General features: G+C 40.7%; 2 protein-coding genes across 6 annotated transcripts in view; one reads left to right on the forward strand and one right to left on the reverse strand.

Annotated features, from left to right (window-relative positions):
- LOC143303080 (uncharacterized) overlaps positions 1-23,197 on the forward strand; it is a 45,483-nt gene that overhangs the window by 14,162 nt on the left and 8,124 nt on the right. The window lies entirely within an intron of this gene.
- Positions 1,697-19,612, reverse strand: pot (zona pellucida domain protein papillote). The gene is made up of 5 exons (XM_033339440.2): positions 19,460-19,612; positions 11,394-11,730; positions 8,780-8,936; positions 7,924-8,281; positions 1,697-7,163 (listed from the first exon to the last, which is right to left on the reverse strand). The coding sequence occupies exons 2-5, from the start codon at positions 11,728-11,730 to the stop codon at positions 5,001-5,003; spliced, it is 3,015 nt and encodes a 1,004-aa protein (XP_033195331.1). The 5' UTR covers positions 19,460-19,612; the 3' UTR covers positions 1,697-5,000.

A 23,197-nucleotide genomic window follows, 5' to 3' on the forward strand; every position in this document is an offset into this window, starting at 1 on the left:
GACATTGAAAAAGAATCGATCTTTGCGTAACCGTTTTGCTACCAATGTTGCATCGTTGCATTCGGCCAACACGTATCTTTAGCACGCATCGAGCTCCGTGCCCGATTAACAATTTTCTATGATCATTTCAATGGTCAAACAATTTTTTCCAGGCTTTTTTTTTCTTTAATAACTGTAAAAACTATACTTACCTTTTACAGTGTATATGTATACTTGGTGTTTTCTCTCGTCGACAGACCAACACTTTCTGCTAGCTTCTAGTCGGATAGTCGAATCTATCTGCAACGTGTTTGATCATCGTCCTATCTTTATAAAGAAATTTCTAACTAAACAACGACCGTTATTAATACGTGCGGTATCTTGTTTCAATTCTATGCAGAAAATTGCCTTAAAACGTTAATGGTTCGTGGTTAAAGCATAGTAACACATTATATCGTAACAAGAGAAAATATTATTGGAGAGTAGCTGAACTACGTTAGAAGAGCAGATGTCGGATATCGGAAGTTGTATCGTGTTACTCTACCTTCTACATCGCGATGTTTTACAAATCTTTTTTTGCAAAAATGACAAATATATACGTTTCGCTTATCGGCGATTCATCGTGCCAAACTATCGTCAAGTACGTGAGCGAATTTTTCGGTTAAATATCAACCATTTAGGATATAACTGCGCCCGTTTGTCATAGAAAATGGGCGCCCTCTCTTGATCTTACGATACGACGTTGTTACATCTCGCAAACGACCAAACACTTTCTACTCAATCTCGAAAGAAATTTCACCGCATAAACACCGTATCGTACATCGTAAAAGAAAGCTTTTCTTCGATCCAGTTGCTTTTTACCAAGACAGGAAAATCTTTCGACGGTTACTTAAGTGGCATGTACGTATTACGCGCGATTAGAATGTTTTAACAAATTTTTCTTGTTGTTGTTGTTACTCGTATTCGTTACCAATTGTGATCAAAATGAGAGTAATTTTTATCGCAGCATAATATATAGCGTAATATTTTTGTGCTTGAAAACTTGTATACCTAACAATGTAAAAGGTGCAAAATATGGCCAAAACGATAAGAGACCGGCATAAAAACAATAAAAATGAGAAACCATTCGGAAAATCTACTTTTTTTTTTATACGCGGGGAAATCCTCATGGACGTCCCCCGACCCCTCTGCCACTCTTGGAAGCGGCGGGGTAACGTCGGACTATACCGACTAAAAGCCCACGGTGGACCACCTGTCGCTCAAGTGGGATGCCCCGGCATCCGATTACTGCCGGAGCACTCTTGCGTCTTCTCCTGTCCGAGGCAGTCGTTCCTTGGTTAGTTCGGACATTGGGTGGGACCATCCCTCTCAACGACATCGGCTTGTCGGCCTCTATGACTACCTGGGACGGCGTAGGGCCGTCCTTCGGCACGGAACCCTGCAAGGGCGGGATGTACTCACCCTCTCCCGCTCTGCTCGTTCCTTTACGAGCATCGCAAGATCTACTACAGTTTCTTTATAGTATTGTAAATGAGCGTGTAACACGATAGCTCCGTTAATCTGATTTTATAATTACAAAGAAAAAGGTAAAGGAAAAAAATTAATAATTGTATTGCTACTGTAATACAGATCGTCCTCGATTTAAGCGGAATTAGTAATATCTTATAGTTTTCCATATAAAAAGACAGTTTTCGTAATAAAAAACGAAGAAAGAGAATATGTCATAAAAACAAAAGTTTTTATTACTCTTTAATAAAGATAGAAGAAGAAACGTGGAGTGCGAATATCCTATGACTTTGATATAGGTAGAAGCTAAAAAAAAAAAAAAAAAAATGAAAAAGCTTAGGTTTTACATAAAATTGATGAATTTATAAGTTAATTTTATTCGTACCGAATATCTGATATTCTGTAAGCTCGATATATTTTGTATTATTCGCAAAATAATCTTTTCCAGCAATAGAAAGTAGTTTACAATATATTCCTGGAGAAGTTTCTTGAAAATTTGCCAATTTTCAATATAATTCGATTATTTTACATAGATGCGTAGCAAAAGTGTTAAATATCGTTAATACGGTCATGGTGGTTTTCAATGGTTACAAAGGTTCTCGAAATGCGCCACCGATCGTTAAGAAAGCGAATTTGTCGCGTGGTTAGTCGTAGATTCGTTTCTTCAACTCGTTTCGGGTTAACTCGTACGTCATGATTGGATTCGTTTCGCCAAATTCTACAGTTTCACTCGTCCAATAATCTCAGATATTCTTACCCTGTTCGACGTTTCTCGCTTTTTCCATTTACAGAATTCGAGTGACAAGTGGAGAGAATGGCTAACCGTTGTTCCTCCAATGTATCGACTGTTCATTATCGAGATTAACGTTTCTTAACGCCTGGCGAAAAATAAATAATCAACTATTAATATCAAACACATGCTTCCAATCTTTTACATTCTTTCAACATATATTCCATTCACGACTCAATTTTAAATGGAAATAAAACGAGCAAGAAAAACAGTCGATTTATCATACGGATAATAATTTCTTCCGTTGTCTCGAATTAAATAAAAAGCTCGGGTGTTCGTGCTTCGATGATCCAACAGTCGACGCATTGAGTCGCAAACACGCGAATGCTCGTTCGAAAATCTGTCGATATTCGTAATCGTAGAGAATTCGTCGGGAATTCGTAGAGATATCGTAAAGAAGGCGGCAAAATTGCCTCTTCGATCTACCAAATGCGAGAAGGCAGTGAAAAGTTTGATCATCCTGGACGATATGAAATTAAGAATAGATATTTCAAACGGTACAATTAATAGAAAGGTACAAAAATAGGAGAATAATGCGACATTCGTCGAAAATGCAAATGCCAATTTGAAGAAATTTGGATATTATAACAGAGGTTATATAGTTTGTAAGCCGTAGATATCGAAGGGGCACATTTTCAATGTCCACTGCTCTTATCTTCACTGTGATCGAAAAAATCGCCTTTTTAAATCGCCCATTAATTTTTTCCCAATTTAATCCTAAAAATTTTTTCTTACTTGCAATTTACCTCTTTACATATTTCACATATGTATTTCCAATATTCAAGTACTTTTTCCAACGATGCTTCTAACTCTATAATCGTTTAAAATTTCGATACTCGTTTCGAAGCTACGAAAATTGTAAAAAGTATAATCTTTTTTACATCTTGCTTGCAAATATTGCTATCTCGTACGTGGCAATGTCTGTAGTTGTTGCCACTTTGACAACTATCTAGACGAAATACGTCGAGGAAATATCTTCAGATACGAATTAAAAGATATTACAATACAAGGTTACTAAAAGTCTTTCGTACTCGGAAAGTCTGGCTTCTCCGGGACCTCTTTAAAGCATCGTTCAGACTAGTCAAGCCATTTTCATTCGAAATATATGTATCTCTCTACATTTCAAGCAAACTTGAAGTTCTTTCTGCAAAAATTGACTCGAAGGGAACGACAGATGTTTGCTGGATCGTGTAACGTTATTTCCAGTTTTATTCTCATCACATTTGCCTCGAGTCTGAATTCAATGACGGTGAGCATTTATAATCGGTCCTTTCTATACATATTCTCCTCGGATGATTTTTACTCTTTTTAATCTTCTGTAACTTATTCTTCTAGCGGAAAATGACATGCCCGATGTACCGAGATTATTAATTCGTATCGGACATAATAATTAATTTCTCGTTCAGATAGATCGTGTCTCTTTCTAATACCACTTTTCAAAAGCTTTAATAATCCAACTTTTACATTTTGTTTCGTTACGATAGACATTCCAGGAAACATCGCCTCCTTTAAGTTTAAGTCTAAGTTTCAGTTTAAGGCGGGCGATCACCTATTTTAACGCACACGTTTGCGTCAGAAGCAGTTTCGTTCCATCTCCTAGCTGAATGTCGCATAACGACGAGCAATCGGTTGTACGACGTTACGACAGCGTTCGTATATGTCGTACGTCGTAAGTCGCACGTCGACATGGAAAACGATCGGTGCGGAAAGAGCCGTGACAGTAGAAAAGGAGAGCGAGTTGCCGAGGAAAAGATCAACGTGGAAAAAAAAGTTGTCTTTGACGTCGTCGGATTGATATCGGTCCGACAACAAGCAAACCACCTTGCTTTTTGTCGCATCGTTTCACGACCCTAAACATTGATCGGATCCCGGGCACTTCAGGGTGGGGGAGGGGGGAACGCACAACGTACCCGTACAGTGGGATCGCTTTAGCCTTTGTATCGGTGAGACGACACTAACGAGGCACTAACTTGCAACGGCGAAACTCTTTCAAATACATTTTTATAGTATCGTGTTTTTAATGAAATTTTTGTTAACAGAAAATTTAAAATAAGTCGCGAAGGAAACAACCGTGTGCTGTGTCTCAGTTAGGACGTGATCAGAACCGATGCATCGCTGCGATACCACACAGCCCCCCGTATAGCGGTGAGACCGCTTCTGACGCAGACGCGTGAGTCGAAAATAAGAAATTCCACTCATAAATGTGTTAACAGAAGCTTAACTAACCTCGACGAAGCTTAATTCGGATATCTTCTCAATCTTCGATTCGGCCTCTGTAATGTAATATTTCTAGAATGTACGCTATCTCCCAATAAGTATTCGGTCACGTTTACACTATCGCAAAGGTATAACATGTGCACACGTGTGTAGACGTTCGAGATCAACAGGTGAACAGATCAAAAGATGTAAAGAATTCATTCAGGGTTCTTTCGTTACGATATTGAAAATGTAAGAGAAACGTAAATCGTTCGATGAGATTGCACCAGGCATCCAAATACTTATAAACAATAGCGTATCTGTCTTCTATTTCCTTCTCTATCCTCTCATAATACTATACTTAATCAAACTGGCATGATTTTTCCTCGATAACTTTCGATCCGCATAATACTCGTAACCTCTGCCATAATGATCACGTGTAATTTCTTATAACAATTCGATTTCATAAAAACTCGAAGAAAGACGTTGGAGAGAATGGAACACGTAGGCGGGCTTCTCTTAAACATCTTCATATCTGCATCTCTGGCTCAGAATCATCGTGGAACCAGTTGGAACTCCTCTGACTCTCGGTCACGTGCACACTGTTCACTTCCCTCTCCATGTATCGACTCGATCTAGTGGTGGATGATCCTTGCCTATGATCGTCGAACGACGCCAGCACCTCCAGACGATCGTTTCTTCTCACCGCTCTGGGCGTCGTCTCCACAGAACTGGTTCCCTCCTCCTCCTCCTCTTCCTCCTCCTCCGCTGTCCAAGGCGGGAGATCCAGCATGCCCGAGGGAATTCCCCAGTGTTCGGTAAATTCTGAACCGCTTCTGGCCAAACTTGGCTGACTCAAGGATCTCACCAGCGAATCTGCTCCCTCGAACGAACTCAAACTCGTCAAGTCGTCTCTGTCCACTCTGGCAAAGTCTCTCACCGTCATCTCCGACATGGACCTAACGTCCGCCTCGCTAACGCCGCCTGTGCCTCTGTTACTCGATGCCAGTCGACGTAAACGATTCGACTGGCTCATCGCCGCTGTAGACTGTGATACCTGCAGTCTGTGGCTCTGAGTATGAGCAGAACTACCTCCATCGCTCTCGTACTCGTATAAAGTAGGCAAGGATGATCTTCTCGATCTGGTATCCCATTCGGAGGACTTGGACCTCTTATATCGCTGCCCGTGATTCTTTCCGTGGGTAGAGCACGAAGCGGTACCTGGCTGTGTTGCAGGAGGCCCCAAGATTCGGATGATCACGTCCCACTTTGCTGGAGAGAATAGATGGGCATATCTGGTATCTTTTCGTATCAATTCGTAGTCCTCTTTAACCACGGCTTCTGTTAACAGGGTCCGTAAAGTACTGTCCGTGGTAATTATCTCGCGCCATTTTGCTCGTTCTCCGTCAGTGAATTCGGAGGCATAACGGGGGTCCAAGACACGAGATAGTCTAGAGAACCAATCAGCGTCTGTTTCATCGATGGAACGACGATGGGTGACTGGAGGTGGTCTGCAAGGAATCTCGGCTCTAGCGGTATACGTAGGCTCTATATTGATGTCCAGTTCCTCGTCAGCTGGCCCGTCCATCTGACTGCCCGTTGGCTCATTGGTAATCGTCAGATTCGAGTTGGAACTAACATCAGAAAAGTTTTCCCATTCTGGAGGAGGCGGTGGCAGATTCTCTTTAGGATAATTCCTGATAGTAACGTCCCACTTAGGATCCGGCGGTGGCGGTTTAGTTCTATACTCGGTCACCTGACGACGGTGACGTTCCACATCCTCGATAGTCTTCTTCTCCGTCACTGTCTTTAAAAACACATCGTCCACTTCGTGCGTGGTTATCTCTGGCCGCCTAGGAGCGACAACCTGCGGCTCCACCAAAGGCTCCGTCACTTCCTCGCGGAAGAGGCGATGCTCACGATGCTGAACAGCTGTGTGGGTAGTAGTGACTGTTGGAACAATTGGAGGAGGCGGCGGTGGAGTCGGAGCTAGGATACTAGCCACTCTGTACTTGGCGTGTGTATGATCAGTTACTTCGGTCAGAGAACGTGTCTCGGTTAGCTCGGTGTTCAAGGAAGTCAAGGATCTGGGTCTACGAATTTCATGGTGTTGCAAAGGAGGCTGTTCTATGGGAGAAGGCGAGGGAATTCGTTCCTGAACGATGCTGGTGCTGGTCGTGGTGTCCCTCTCGGCCTGCTTCCTCAAGATTCTCGAGTAGACTGGAGGTGTTTGCTGCCTGGAGATGCTGGACGTGGGTGGAGCGCCTCCCGGAGGTCCATGGAGCTCCGGAACGTAAGAGAATGTAGTCATCCTGGCCGGGGGACTGTCAAGACTGCGCGTGAGGCTAGATTCTTCCTTTTCGAGAATCGTGGTCAGATTTCTTTCTAGAGCGACGCTTGCTATGTCGGATTCCGAGGGTAGGGGACTTGGAGGAGGAGGTGGCGCTCGCTTCACTCTCATTTGAACGTCGAACTTGGGTTCGATCGGCATGGCTACCATATGGCGAGGAACTGCGGTGCGTGAAGCGTTTGCCGCTGTCATGGAAGACGTTTCCACTTCTGCGGCAACTGTCTCGGAATAAAGGGAGCTGGTGGTACGAATTTCTTGGCGTTGATGAGTCTCGTGGTGAACAAAGGCTTTGTTGTCGTAAGAGCCGGCGGATGAAACTGGCAGAGAAGGTTCTTCGTCCACCTGTAAACAAAAACGTACCATTTCCATTAATTCTCGGGTGACATTTCGAATGAATTTCCAAGTTCTTCAGATATTTTAGTAATTAGACTGATTAACATACGCTAATTATACCTGTAACTTTATTTATGCGTATATACTAGTGCGACATGTAGTATGATATTTGTATACGTGCATAGAATATCGGGTTGATGGATAAATTTAGTCTTTAAGTGCCATTTCTTCGAAACGTTGTGAACACAGTCTTTGAATCGATCGTACGAAAAATTCCGTTCTTAATGACACGAACGCTAATCTCGCGGAGATTTTCACAGTTTCGCGTCTTTGTAAAAGATAGCTATATTTGCAATAATATGCATGGATACATACGTAATATAAAATAGAAAAAGAACGTTTTATGTAATATCTGGAAGATGTTCGCTCTATCCTTGAGCATTTTTCCTTGATTTGTCGATCTATGAACTAATTTTAATGAAATATAACTTAAAACCTGGCCAAATAATAATAATAAATACGTAGATAGGAGAAAGAATCTCGTGAAAATCTCGTGAGTTGAACGATTCTCATAGAACGAGTCATAAGATGACAGACAGACAGACAGACGTTGACAGTGTCGATTATTATCAAGTTTCAGCAGAATAAAGTGATTATGGTAGGGACAGGGACCGCGTCTATCGAAACTCATGCTAATTGTTATTCAAAAATCATACGCGTGTTAATCAATTCCTCTGTCTGTATCCATTTTCCATACGAAACAACTTACCTCGGAGCTCTCGCTCGGATAATCGCTGGGTAATGAATGGTCGATCATCAGGTTGGCATCGCTACCGGTGGTGGACGGAGGTGCGTGTAGAAGAGCATGAGCCCTAGGTATCTTCAAGCCCTCGAACATGGTGATGTTGCTTAGGGAAGAAGTGGAGAGTTTTGTTATTTCCGAGCCCGAGCCACTTCCGAACGGATGTCGGTGGATCACGCGAACGTTTCTTCGTTTCAAGCACATGTACGAGCAACCGAGGCCAAGTAACAGCAATGAAAGGAACAGAATCGCGCAGATGATGAGCAGAATCTGAAATCCTTTCAACGGTGGTTCGGATGGCGGGACTGGCGCCGGGGTAGCCAAGCTATGGACAAAGATGTTTTTCTTTTTATCGGATATTTTTCAATTACGCCGGGATTCGCAACTTTTAGAACGTCAGAGCGGCGGACTGTATGACGAATAAAAGGCGATCGGAACGATCGGTGAGCGAACACGAAGCTGCAAATTACCGCGAAGCTGGCTAGATACCTACACACCCGTATACCTATATTCTGTTTATCCGTAGCCTGCCATGGTTTCAAATTGAACGATTTTTCTCATAATTGTTATTTCAAAAAGAAGAGAACTTTGATTCGCCCAGTTTCTCCAACCAGTTTCCGCGAATTCCAATTACACACACGAAATAACGTAGCTAAACGCGCGGCGAATAAATCGTGGAAAAGTGAGTTTGTATTTCGATTTCTGGCGCGGGTAGCCGAGATTTCGGATTCGGATCGACTTAAAACCTTGAAACATACTTTTGGTCAGACCGCGTTAAAAGAGAGAAAGATGATAATTGAGAACGGCGAGGGAGTAAACTCACATGCTGGCCGGAGGAGCCGGCGGTGCAGGTGCCACAGGCGGAGGATACCTACAAACTATCGTAATAACTTCGTCGCCGTCCATTTCGAGGCCAGGATGGAAGCGAACTACAACGTTGTTTGTGAACACGCGTTGAGGATCCTGCCTCGTGCCGCATCCTGCAACATCAACGACCATCGACACTGTTAGATCGACTGTTAGAAGCATCGTAACGATCGAAACATTTTCTAAACACAACCTGCGATTCGATCATACGACGGCGCGCAACTCGCCTGCGCCTCCTCTGTAGCCTGGCGCGACCACAAAAACCGATCGTAGCAGGTAAACGAGCGGAAACTGAGCGCTAATTGGTTCGGAGCTGGTCTCCAAAAGGCCTATAAAACCCGGTGATTGTATGCAAATGCGCGTTCTTCTTACAAACCTTGTTACAAGCCCTGTCACAGCTTATCGACTTTTCATCCTCCTCGACGAGCAAAGGATACGACGCGATACAAAAATTTGACCTTGAATTTCAAAACGAAGGTGAATTTTGTACATCTGCAAAGGTGTGCGCTCACCTGCCAAAGCCATGACAACTAATTTTGTTACCCTCTATACGCGTTACATTGCGTTACATATGCGCTATGCGCAGACACGTCGAAAAGTATAAATGAACATACTTTATTCTAATTAATTATCATTATGCAAAGAACCCAAAGAAAATGGTACTTACGCCATGATTCGACTCGTCTTCGTTCCCAACCATAGACAGAGATACCGAGAAACAGATTTCTTGTCTATTGGCTTGCACGAAATTGGAAGCGTTTGCTTGGCTCGCGAGATACGACCACTATTTTTCTATCATTCTCGAGTCGCCTATCATGCGTCCAGTGATTCGGGTAATTTCGACGCGCTCGTGAGGCGGTGCTCCGCTTACCTCGACCACGTTCGGCGGCCCGAGCGTACATTGAACCGGCGGAAGTTGAACGGCGGGCGGCAAGTGTTTTTCACCGATGATCGCACGACCGCCGTTGGACTCGACGAACCGCCGCGGCTCGTCGAAAATCAAACTGTCGCGGATTTCGAAATTCGAACACCGTCTCGTCGCCGAGACGAAGCTTCCGCGTTTGGCTCGCGCGGATTTGAAAATTGCCGCGCCTCGCTATATCGACATGCTCGAGGTTTTAACACTCGGAAACTTTGCCTCTGTACTTACTCGTACGCGTTTATCGCTGTCGCGCTCGGCAAAATTCACGCCAACGTCGTTCTTTTCGTTACTCTGGTAATCTTTACTAAAGTACGTGTGTCGTAACAACAAACTACAGTGCCTTGGCTGTATCTCGTCTCGTCCACTTCGTATCATTCTCATTTCCCTGCTAGTAAACTTTTTCTCGCGTATCGTTTATGGATTACCAATGATACGTTCGAATCGAAGAGATAATCTATTAACAATTTTGCAAATAGTTGCGATAGTTTTGTCAAGCGCTTTTTCTACATCCGTGAAAACGCGGTTATATTCGACGGCGTTGTGGCGTTGTGTGTGAAACTAGATCGCCGCAAATAGATTAGCTGTTGCTTGCTTTCCGCTTATTATTATTATTATTATTATTATTATTATTATTTTTACCATTATTATTATTATTATTATTATTATTATTTCCATTATTATTATTACTATTATTATTATTATTATTACTATTCTTTCGTTATTCTTTTCCATTATTTTCGACAATATGGAAGGTAACGAGATTGGTTCGTTTGATTTCTGGACAAGAATAATCTCTGCACATTTGCAAATTAGCGGCAAGTAGCCAATCGTCGAAACAGAGTCAAAGAGGTTAATAAATCCGAGTCTAAGAGTCTATCGTAGTAAACCTGATCGCTTTCGATGCCCGAGTGATAAGTCTCTTAGTATTTTTGCTTGGTGTGCTGTTTTACTTCTCGTTATGTCGATTTTCTTCCTTGTATCTCGTGTACGTCGTTGGTACGGTATTTGGTCTGGATTGCAGGTTATGTAGTCCATCCAGTATCGGTCCTCTTCATAGGGCTATTAATTTAATGGTTCGTTCGATCGTTTTCCACGAGGAATAGCTCCTCGTAGCTGGTGCATCGTCCAGATTCGCTACGAACGTTTGAAATTTTTGCTTCTATCGTCCCAGCCGACGTAGGTTTATCAGTTTTGTGAGTTCGTTAACGATTCTTTTATACTCGATAACGCGGAGAAATCGCTTACAGGCAAACAAAGGCGTTCCTCTTATATTACATCTGGCTGCCAAATTACACAACTACCGTCTTTCAGCTCTTAACCGGTGTATTATTGACTATTGCGGGCCAATTAGCAGCCCGCTAATTAAAAACGAAGATCATCGACATCTTGGATTCGAATCAGTGAAATTTTTCTATAATCAAGTAGTATTAACCAACTAATATTAATTATTCATTGGCTTTTATGACCGTATCGGAGAGGCTAGCCCAAACTCGGATACGTCGATGATGGTCCCTTTCCTTCGACGTTCTTATTCGACGGATTCGAGTCTAGAGACGATCAATGTTGGAACCGTTTTGCCTCGTACTTGAGCTCGTCATTACCAGAGTCTAAGAAGAAGAGAGAAAATAAAAGAGATAGAACGACGTACCTTTCAGAGGCAATTCCAACTTGGCGCTGGTCGATCCGCGTCCTTTGAATATGCAGGCACTGTTTCGATCGAAATCAGCGTACGCGACCCCGTAAAACGGTTCCTCGAATTTCAGCTCCACCTGCATGCTCCCTTGACTGCAATTCAGGTAGGCCTTTGTACGATTCAGAAATATCATCGACGAGATGTCGTCCAATTTTGTTACTTTTCCATTTAACACTGTGCTGGGCGGCAAACCAGGCTGATACTCGATACTGTTTCCCTGTGACGCATAATTACTCTGAGATAGCGCTAGAGGAAGTGCCATCCAGAATACGACCAGCAACCTCGACAGCATCTGAAAAACGATCAAAAGAATCCTTTATGTAGCAATGATAGAATATACGAATAAACTTTGCTCGATAGATCGCCGACAACGGCCTTGTCTCTTAGCCAAATTTCTCACACTACGGACCACGTAAACCTCATTTACGTAGAACAATTCCTCGATATGATTTTGGTTTTGGATGCTTGTAACGGCAATGTCTGCTGCTGACGACAGACAGCACTGTTGCAGTCTCGATTGTGAGACGATATTTACGTGGACAGAAATATTCGGATGTTTCCACGAGTGCGCTACTCGTATTCGGTACATTTACGATTACTTTCACTGCGTACTTTCCCAATTACCAGAAAAATAACAATTTTTGCCATTACATAGACTCCGCCTGATTAGTTACAAAGTATAGCCAGATCATAATGGACTCGGACGAGTCTGCTACTTCTCGCAATGAAATATTCTACGAGTTATTTATTTATTTCAATTATAACTCGTAATAATAACGCAGCCACTTGTCAAGAGATCGCCACTACCACGTTATCTATTCCTTTAAATCCCACAACTTTTATTCGAAACGTATGAAAACGTATCGTTTGAAATAACAAAGATACTTGAGGTGGACAAAGTTGGTGGCACACTCTGTATACATATACATGAAGTTTCGTGAGTCACCGTGTACTTAAATAATCGCTGGGACTGTCGTTCGAACGAAAAGTGCTGACTGATCGTAAGTGCGCGCAAGTGGATAGAACGAAATCATCTTTCCGATCACGTTCCAAGTGAATGAATCGGACGGAGCCGTCGAGCCTGTATTATTTATAATATACGTACATACATGCAGTTTTCGTGTAGAAGACGCGTACGTGTTCGTAATCGGTAATTCCAACGAGGAATGTCGCGACACACCTATTCTACGATTCTCTGTTCTCAGTGGTATGTAAGTGGTGGCGAGCTCGATACATATCGTCCAGTCCTCGATATCGATTCCGTTCTAACTCTTTCTCAGCTTTTACTTAGATACACAGCGGACAATGTCTGGATAACGAATCGTTCTAATATCGCATACAATATTGGCACGTTTCGCGAACAATGTCGTCTCTTATTGCGCACCATGAATTTCGAAGAAAAATCGACCGACGATCGTCAAAATTTATAATTAACGATTCGAAGCGGCAATGCTCACGTAAAAATCGGTCGCATTTAATTCGACGACATTACGAAGAGCGTTTAGATGCTTTGTTATTCGAAAAATTATCCTAATAATCGCGTCTTTCGTTCTTACGCTCGAACGAGGCTTCTCCATTAGGCTATGCTAAACCGTATTTACAATATGAATACAGTGGGAAGATGACGCGAGTTGTACGACGATACGCAAAGACAGAGGAAACAGACTGCAAGAAACTGTCGGTGCGAAGGGGAAAAAGAAAAGCAGTCGTGCAACGAGAGCAATGTCGTTAACAGCTGGCACGGTTGAAAGTCTAGGAGACAGACAGGCATCGAGCCTTTAAAGTCGAACCAGTATCCGAAGGAGAGACAACGTCGCCTTGTTGCGCAAACACTCTACTTTCACTAGCCACGCACAAGCGAAACTCTGGCTCGTGCATGCGCCCGTGCCCTTGCACGATCCACGCTGCGAATCGATCGAAATGTGCCACGAAAGGATTTATATAACTCGTTAAGCATAGTTCTTTCTACGGTGTACAAAAAGAGGCTCTATATGAGACTGGGAAATTTCATTATTTTCACCAGCCTTACGTAGCTGGTAGGAAAATAAATGAAACGTAACGTACAACGTACAACGTAGATAAATGAGATATAACGAATAAGAGATACGATATAGAATAAATAAAGTAGAAAAAATATGTCAGCGATATAATTGCAACGATGAAAATACGTATACATCACCGATAGTGATATTTTTATAAAGTACAGCATGTCCTTAAAAAATCAGTCACTTGCGATTTAACGCTTGTGAACTTTTCGTCCTGGAGTCTTATTTTGTAAAAAAAAAAAAGAAAATTCTGATACAACAGAGTGACAAACAGCTCGTTTTAAGAAAGATGAATGTGTCAATTGCCTGCAACTGCAACCCGGATCTTGCCTCGGGAGGGAATTAAAGTCAACTCGTTTTCGTAAAAGTTGTCTATGTAATATGCGCATATATTTATTTGTAGGATTATTATTTCGAACTTGGATCTGTAATAACTGGGGATGGCATTTGTATATTTCTATGTTAGCGTTGCCAGTCATCTCTCGGCGGCCGAATATAACTATAACCCATTAATTTGCTGAAAAATGACTTTTACTATTTAACAAGCAGCTATCGATTTCGCATACGTTCCAAAATTTAAACTGTTATACAATTTCATTGCAAATACGACTTTCTTATTTAATATACATTTAGATAAACTATCTTTGTACTATCTAGCAGCAATGACTCGATTCGAGCGAAACTTGCGGATACTCCCTTTCGACTTAAAACGGTACCGGTAATTACTATACGATTTAGATCCGAAGAACATCGTTCAAGATCACTGTCACAGTACGAACGTGAAACGACTTGTCGCGTAGTATACAGGCTACGTGTATACAGCTAGAAATTGTTGCAAATTTCAAAAAATCTATTTATCTACTATGTCTAAACAAGTAGCAAAGACGATAATATCAGGCAAATTATTCATTAAGTTTCGCACCATAGTATATAATAGGTATATAAAATCTAAAACGTGAATTTTTCAATACAAGTTGCTTCGTAGATTTATCTGGAAACACGTCACATAAATATAGCGATATGTTTTTTCTTATAAGCAAAATTAAAAATATCAATTTCAAACTACAAATTGCCGCGTACGTTGTACTTTTAAATGAAAATACATTTTTTTGTTATCGCTACGGATATACACTCTTGTATCGAGGCCTAGGCGGAAACGGGCCGAAAAATTGAATCGTCGCTAATTGTGAAAATACGCATCTCTGTCTGTCTCTGAAGAACGCCAACTTCGTTCATCTTCCATGTTGATTTTTCACGTTTGTTGATTAGACGCGACTCAATTTTCCCACTCTCAATTGTTAGTTTTCTCCGACAAGTGTCGAGAGCTGTTTGTACGATCGTGGTATTGCGCAGGAAACATATAGAAAGGTTCGAAGAACTGCGAAGAGAACACGTGCTGACACGCAAGTAAATGGCAATAACAGTCTCTTAAAGGTGAAAATCTTGTAAAAACTAAAGTGTGTGATCTCATGTTGGAAGCTGCAGGAAGCACAGAATTAATTCGTTTCTGTTTATTATTTGCTTTTTACTTCACACAGAAACACGCGCGCGTACAGTGTCTCCTTTTTCTACGTGTAAAGTGCAAAATGCGTTTTAGCCCGTAGATTACTATCGGAATAAACTAAGCGCTTAAAATGTTAATTATGTAAATAATTTAATGAAACGTTCGTTAGCTTTCATTGTTGAGAGCAATCGGAACAGAAATCGAGATGAATAAAAGAAGAATTTTTTCTACGAATAATACACGAGCACATACCCACAGATATTCCTTGAAAACGGAACTCGTCATTTCGTATCTGACGTAAGACCAGAAATATGGCAAAACCTAGCCTAAATTCTCGGTATATCTATTTGCAGTGAAATCCGCACACAAAGACAAATACTAAAATATTTAACACCTCTCAAACGTAACACTCTATAAACCGTGCATAAATCTTCCTTAACTATATTTTCCACATTATCGCGTCGAAGATTGTTAAAAATAGCTTGATATGATAATTTTAGTAATAATTTTGTCCCTTATAATTTTAATAATTCAATACTAGAATTTATTAGAAAAGACAAATTTATCATGCGATATTTTACTTAACTCTATCGCTTTCTTTGAATCATTTTCGATCAAGTTGTATTTTTCTATTATTAAAAACGTTGCTAAAAAGAGTAATGTAAAAGAATCGTTATCGTTTTTTTTTTGTTACAATTTTCTATTAAGACGGATCTTTCTTCGAGCTGCGTGATGAGACGTGAAAAATTTGTCACGTTTGTATAATGAAAATTCTAAGTAAAAGTAAAAGATCGTTATAATCGTTTATGGCCTATCTATATAATTTATATCTGATCTAGATCAATGTATACCATAATATCTGGCGGAACGCTTAAATCAACGTTTAATTTTCCTTTCCTCTTTCAACTATCGGATAATCTTCCAAAAATACGACGAATTATTAATACTATGCTGACAGAAACGGTAAAGAAGGAATTCATATTGCTATGCGATATAGACTGAAATTGCAGAAAATGCACAACCGTAAGATCTTGCGCAATAAACCATTGTTCGATCGTGATTCAGTATTGTACACGATCACGATTACCATCTGCATAGTAGTCCAACGTATAGAAACAAACAATAATTAATCATTAGCGGGTTGTTAATTGAAGTTTCAATTACTAATAAATGTTCGATAACATTTTACAAATCGGTTGCAAACATTACAATTTAATACATCACACGTGCGAAAACAGAATCATATATTACATTTTATCTTTTAGATCGCGAAGAACTTTTCAAACTTGCCAACTTTCCATACAATTAAACATTTTCGAACATTTCGAGTATATATATGCTATGGTATATGCTGCGATATACAATATATGCTATCAAGGATATTTTTATATTAGAAAATTCCGTAAGTCGTAATTAATATTCTAATAAGTAAAAAATTTAGTAAAAAATTCTGCAAATTCTGCAAAAGTAAGATCGCAAATTTTATGTGCACGTATTTTCTCTGTTATCTGCGTTCCTTCCAAATTACGTTTTCGTACAGAGGACATTTATTTTACATATTAAACGTGAAAGCGCTTCAAGTTTAACATAGGATTACAAATATTCAAAATATATACATATATTTATACGTTTGTACATATAAATGGCGAAAATACATATACCATTCGATCCAACTAATAAAACTTTCTTTGGCGTTTTATAAACAGTTTTATAAAACAATGGAAATTATTTCCATTTTCATTTGAGAGTATCGGCAGTAAACCGTGAAATTTGGGAGTATTAGTCTTCTGTTTTTCTTTCTTGTTTCCTTTCTCTAGATTTCGGTATAGGATATGGAAAATCGGTAAGCGACGACGAAATATTACAAACAATTCCAACATCGAAGCAAGAAAAGTAGTCGGCGTTGAAAATTTCATACAGGTATTTCATATAGGTATTATAGGTCAGAGTCGAAAAATTGCTTGCGATTTATTACACAACTGAGAAAAATATAGTAAACAGGAGGATACTGGTCAATCGAAAACGATAAATTCTTACCGCGAACGTGTGACTTTAAGAAAAGCGTAAAATTCATTTTCGGCAGTATGACACACCGTTCCGCATATATATGGTATATGCGTATATAACGTAACGAACAATGCGTTACATAATAATGTCCACATTTAAAGCAGAAGGAAACCACCTTTTACCACGAAACACACATGAAAAACGTTTATACTTTGCACTAGAGGACATTACTCGATGGAAAATGACGCAGACCTTTTTTCTTTTTTTTTTATGAAAATGATTCTTTTTTTTTGAATGATCCGGATTGTTCTTGGTATTGCATACTTCCACGACAAAAGGAGAGGAAGAGTAAGCGTTAAATTGCCAATTTAGGCCGAAATTAGATACTGCAGAGCAATTAAAATGAAGACGATTATATAGTTGGAAATACATTGACTTAATAGATGAACAAACAAGTGATCGTAAAGCCACAATCGCTTGTGAAAATGTAATATTCCAACGGAGCAACGTAGGTGGATAACGAAACGTGTAAGAGACTACTTTGAGAAAAAGGAATATTTTAGTAGGTTATTTTGGTACGGCCAACGGGATTACTCGATCTTATTATAATGGAAAATTATTAGGTAGAATTAATAACAGACGGTTATAGGAGTATGTAAGGCAATTCGAAAGTGTTACAGTATTAAAAACACTGTATTCAACAAAATAGGGAAATCGTTGTTCTAGATATATTAAAAAACAAGATATATCGCTTGCAAAGCTCGTGTTGGCAATCGTACGAAGCAAAGAAGTGAGCGGGAAAATCATTTTTTTTAATACTTAAATAACGTGGCTGTTTCGTTCAGTTTTCTATAGTAAAGTCAAACTATGTAACATAACTATGCAATAAAGATCATTGGGCATTAAAATTTTTATTTTATCACGTAGAAACATTAATTGCAGAAACATTAAATTTAGATAGATAGAGTACGCTATGCTTTTGTCGCGGACTGTATTTGGACTAGAGTTAACTTGCACTCGTATAAGTGCTTTTGTCTCTGACTGTAAATCCTCCTCGGCAATAAAACTGCGAAAGATGAATAAAATCGAAAGGCGAAATATCAAGGCCCGTTCAACGAAGCGTCACTATTGGCCGCGGCCTCTGTTTCCATCTCTAGCTGGAGCTAGAATTGAGCAAGCGGCCGTGCCTTGTACCAATGACGTCATCCCCGGCCGATCCAAGATGGCGACCGCATGTGTTCGTCAGGCAAAATCGGCTAGCGGCCACAAGCAGGACCGGTTTTCGACGGGGCGGGGAGGGGGGGGGGGAGAACCCAGACTCGGTCGGCTCGTTTATCCGCGCGGTTTCGTCGTTTTGCGGCCGAAATGTAGAAGCTGCGAAACCTCTGCTGGCGGACCTCTTCGCATATAATATCCGAGGACACGCACACATATTATTTCTCGGCTCGGTTACAAGTACGAGCCAGTGTCGGAGCAACCGGATCGTTTTTCCACGTTGCACGACCTCTCCGTAAACGATCGAGTCGACAGTGAAAGTAATTAATCGCTACGCGCGAATAACTTTGCTCGTACTTTAAATATTCCTTCTTTAAATATTCCGCTTACAGTTTACATTTCCTTTTATATTTTCATATCGATGATATTACAAATCGACGACGATAGGTTGGGTTATCGACGGTAGATACTCGCACGGTCGAAGCAAATTTCGCCTGTTTCACGCGAATATTAAATTACGCGAAGGAAGATTAGCTTTTTTTAAGAAAGTGAAAACTAAAAATGCGAGCTTCGTGGAAGGTATGGGATTGTCGGCAGTGGAAAATTACAGAGAAAGAGAAAGAGAAGGAGGTGAATGATCGTACGGAGGCGTGTTGAGTGTCACTTGGAATTCACGAAACTTTCGACGAGCAGTATGCGTAGGGTTTTCGATCGTACGTGGGTGTCGCTGATGCTGTCATCCGCAAGGACGAGCCTGCCGTTTTCCACAGCGACAAATCGAATCGGCGTGTGCAAGCAGCCGTGTCGAGGTCGAGTATGCCAATTATACGGATTTCTACCTATACTTTGCCGTTCTTCTAGCCTCTACGCCTATAACTATATGAAAGTCTATCGATTCGTCGTATAGATCTACGCTATAATCCATCACCATGGTGTATCACGTCGTACAAGGTCGAACAAAATCGAACAAAATCGAACAAAATCGAACAAAATCGAACAAAATCGAACAAAATCGAACAAAATCGAACAAAATCGGACAAAATCGAACAAAATCGGACAAAATCGAACACAGTCGGACAAAATCGAACACAGTCGAACAAAATCGAACACAGTCGAACAAAATCGAACAAATGGGCGAAGAAACTACGGAGAACCACTAATGGCGTTACCACAGTTGAAAATGGGAAACGTGTAACGTATCACGAAACTGTTGCGTGTATATAGGAAGCGTAACAGGTAGTTACTCGTACCTTGTCTAGCTGGTCGTTGGCAGCGTGCAAGGATGCGGTTGTGTAGCACTCGCGAGGCTCCCGGAGCGAACGGTACGCTCCTGAATTCGAGAGTTTGCACGCGCAGGTAAATATCGTGCAACACGATCGCGCGGACACGACTGAACTCACTTTCCAGAGGCAGCGTTTTACCTGCGACAGGGGAGACCTCTTAACACAGCCAGTTCCACAGAGAGGTTACCCTCACTCTTTCTTACTCTTAGCCTTTGCGTGTACATGCACATGTAGAAACGTGTGGATGCGATAGCTACGAGCGAGAATGTGTTGGTCGCCTTCTTACGGCTATCCTTCTTATGGCTATCCTCCTTACCTACCCAACCACCCACCTATTTACGCCTGCGAGTGCGTGGCCTTATGTCGCGCTGCAAGACCTCGCAGAAGCTACGTACTTTTGCTCTTACTTCTCGGCACTTGCTCTTTCAGCTCTGAACTTTGCGTTCGATACACTATATCGATCATACGGTACATACTTTTTCACCTAAATTGCATCGAAGAGGCAATCTTGTCATTTTTGATTAATATTGACGATTGAAATTTTGTCAGTTTCGTCCTCTATGCTGATCAAAGATAAAAAGCAACGGTTACTTTGAATATTTTAAAGTTATCTTTTCGTACACGACTATTTTTTCTTTTTTCTTTTTTTCTTTTTTTCTTTTTTTTTTTTGTTATTTTCAATCGTTAGATATCATCACCGTTCCAAAGTATGTATTCGGCTTGTGACAAAAAATAATAAATGTAGGTGTAAACACCGTGGTCGAGGCCACGGACAAGATGTTTCACCAGTTTGTTCTGTATTTACAATCATATTCTGGTTGCCATTCTGGCTCCATCGTTTATCGAGTTACCACTATCAGTATCAGAGTTAACAGTATCAGCGTTGATTGGAATAAAGTATCTCATGTTACGTAGAATGTGTTTTCTAATTATACAGTGCGTAAAACGAAGTTGTATGAATTTCACAGTGCTGTTGAAAATCGCAAAAGAAGCCGTATTCAAATATTATACAAGAAAATGCAAAGATGAGCGTATAGAAAAATTCTTGGTTTGAACGATCACGCCTTTCCATTCGATATGTTTGCCGCGTTATTGGATATCACCTGCTGCTCGGACCATGACAAGTTCCTTTATCGTAGAAAATGAATCGAATACATCGAATGTATCGTGAGAAGTCGTTACGTCAACTTTACCGAGAGTTATTTGTTTCGTGAATGGAGCAAAGTTCAGCTCAAATCGGGGGAACAAAGTAATAGTTGGAATGGACGAAGAAAACACGAGTATAATAATAAAGGACGAAGAATCTTGCTGGACAAAATGTTTATGCATCCAGGTAATCGTGGACAGCTCGTCTGAAACATTACTCCGCGTGATTAACAAATGGATTGATAAATCAGGTTTCATAAATATATCGAATCAATGGAAATGATATAATCGTCTGTTATAAACGTTTAACCGTGAATCAGAAAACGAACTTCATCGATCCAGATAGTAGGGCACATAGCCAACGTATCGAAAGTTGTTGGCACGAAACTAGAGCTAATATTTCAGGATATGGAAATGGAAATTTTTCCAATTTTTATCAATAGCGACTGAGAATAACGTTTAAGCTTATCTCATAGATTTTCTGCCGCTTTGCCGTCACTTGTTTCGCAGCTGTTGCCGCTCACCGCTCGCCGCTCTCTGTATAATCACGGCCTTACGCACGAATAACAAGTGCGCAGAGTTCGATGACTTCGACATGAAGATTCAAAGTATCCTTCGAACGTTTGCGGATACACTCAGTTCTTTCAGTTTTTTCTTCGCATTTTAGATCAGTCTCGTAACTCTCTGTATCCGGTTTTGCCATACGTCCGTAAATGGCAAGCCCAAGACCATCTTCGACACCCACACCCAAACTTTTCTCTTCTTCCCTTTTTTTGCACTTTTCTCTCTCTTTTTTCTTTTTTCCTTCTTTTTTTCTTCTCCAGAGGGGAAGAAAGAAGAGATCGAACATTTTCGTTAATAAACGATCGTCGTTATTTAACACGTATACAAAGGCTGACGAAACAGCTTGTTCGAACAGCTTTACCGTTAGCGAGTAAAATCTCAAATGTAAATTGAGAAACGTACGTAGAAAACATTGACGATATTACAAACATATACTTGTCAAAAGAAGTAGCGTACGCCGTAAATAGTTTGTACGTGGAGTACGTTGAAGGAAACACGTTGAAGGAAAACAACGCCAGGAGGTTCGAAATCAAAGATTACTTTACTATCATATTTTAACCTTACGATTTTATTATCTAAAAAGGGAGATGAAACAGTTTATGCGAATCGTCGTGTTCTTCCGGTTGTATATCGTACAAATAGTATAATTTTATCGTACGATTATGACGATTAGTTTTATAGTGAATTTTTGTAAACGTCAAAATTGATGTTTCTTGAAAATTTGACAATGTTTTATATAATACATAAGAACATGAACAGTGTTTATAAATGTTGAAACGTCTTCGTAACCACTGTATATTCGAACGTATTCGAGGTATATCAAGGTATTAAAGTATCGATATCTATGAATAATCCATGTTATCAGCCGAATGTCCCGATCTTCACGATTTTCACGGTTTTCTCATAGCCATCGTTACCTTCTTTTGTACATCTGCTTTTAGCACCGTTGCATAGTGAACGCAGCGTGCGATAAGACAAGTAGTTTAGCGTATGTTACATGAAATTTCAAAAATTTCAAAAAATGAAAAATTCAAAAGTGTATAAAGAATCGATCGTTTCGAAAATCCTACCTTATAATTCGCGTCTAAAAACTTTTTGCCGCTTTGTCGTACTATTCGTTGCAGAGAATAGCTCACGATTAAACAGTTTATCCAACACTTTCGGTTTGTCGTCTTGCCCGGTTCCTACCACTTTTACATGGCTCTTTGAAAAACTCCCTATTAGTCCTGATATGGCCTCGTACTAGCTTTCGTACGAACCATCCGCTCCAGCTACCTTACAGACAGCTCGTTTCAAACGCGTAATCTATGCGCGCTCGATCCGTTCACTTTCGACGTCAAGTCCGTCGACGATACGAACTTGAAACGTAACGAGTTACTCGAAGCATTCTATCGTACACACGCGGCGTTCGTCGCTAGGCCCGGAGAGAAAGCCCGAGAGCAAGGAAAAGGAGAAAAGATAAGAAGAGAAAGATGGAACGGCAGCGATTACCATACCAGCGTTGCATAGGAGAAAATGACAGTGCAATGAAATTGTGGCACGAAGGACCACCCGAACATGCAGAGTGAACAGTGAATATGCGTGGGCAAGCGATGTAAAGGATCCTTTAAATGCCAATGCTCTCGATCAGATTACATAGAAGAAACGCGAGTTTACCTCTACCTCCTTCTTCATAGCCGCCATGTTTCGCGGCTGTTGCACGCGACTGATGGACCGGTTGCTTGAGTCCTCCTGCTCGCACTCCTCGATATGGCCAGCTATGTATAGCAGGTCATTCTGATCTTCTCTTCGATCTGCCGTCTGTACAGAGTGCGTCAAAATTCTACGCCTTGGTGTGCTGCAGATCGATGTAAAAATTTGCCGCGAAATTGACCCCGACCTTGAAACTCCGGATCGAAAAGTCAAATTTCTTCTCATTCTATCGTGTTCGACTGATCTTTGTAAACGTAATTCCGATCGATGCCGTAACTTTGTAATCGAACTTTACTAAACATC

Source organism: Bombus vancouverensis, chromosome 8 (assembly GCF_051014615.1).
Source record: "Bombus vancouverensis nearcticus chromosome 8, iyBomVanc1_principal, whole genome shotgun sequence".
NCBI lineage: Eukaryota > Metazoa > Arthropoda > Insecta > Hymenoptera > Apidae > Bombus > Bombus vancouverensis.

What these genes read in the sequence shown, in the direction of transcription:
- pot (XM_033339440.2), bottom strand. Translation starts at nt 11,730, where the DNA reads ATGCTGTCGAGGTTGCTGGTCGTATTCTGGATGGCACTTCCTCTAGCG. An exon ending in GTTGGAATTGCCTCTGAAAG is followed by an intron (nt 8,937 to 11,393) that starts GTACGTCGTTCT and finishes TTGATGTTGCAG; the next exon opens with GATGCGGCACGAGGCAGGAT. An exon ending in ATCCGAGCGAGAGCTCCGAG is followed by an intron (nt 7,164 to 7,923) that starts GTAAGTTGTTTC and finishes TTTTGTTTACAG; the next exon opens with GTGGACGAAGAACCTTCTCT.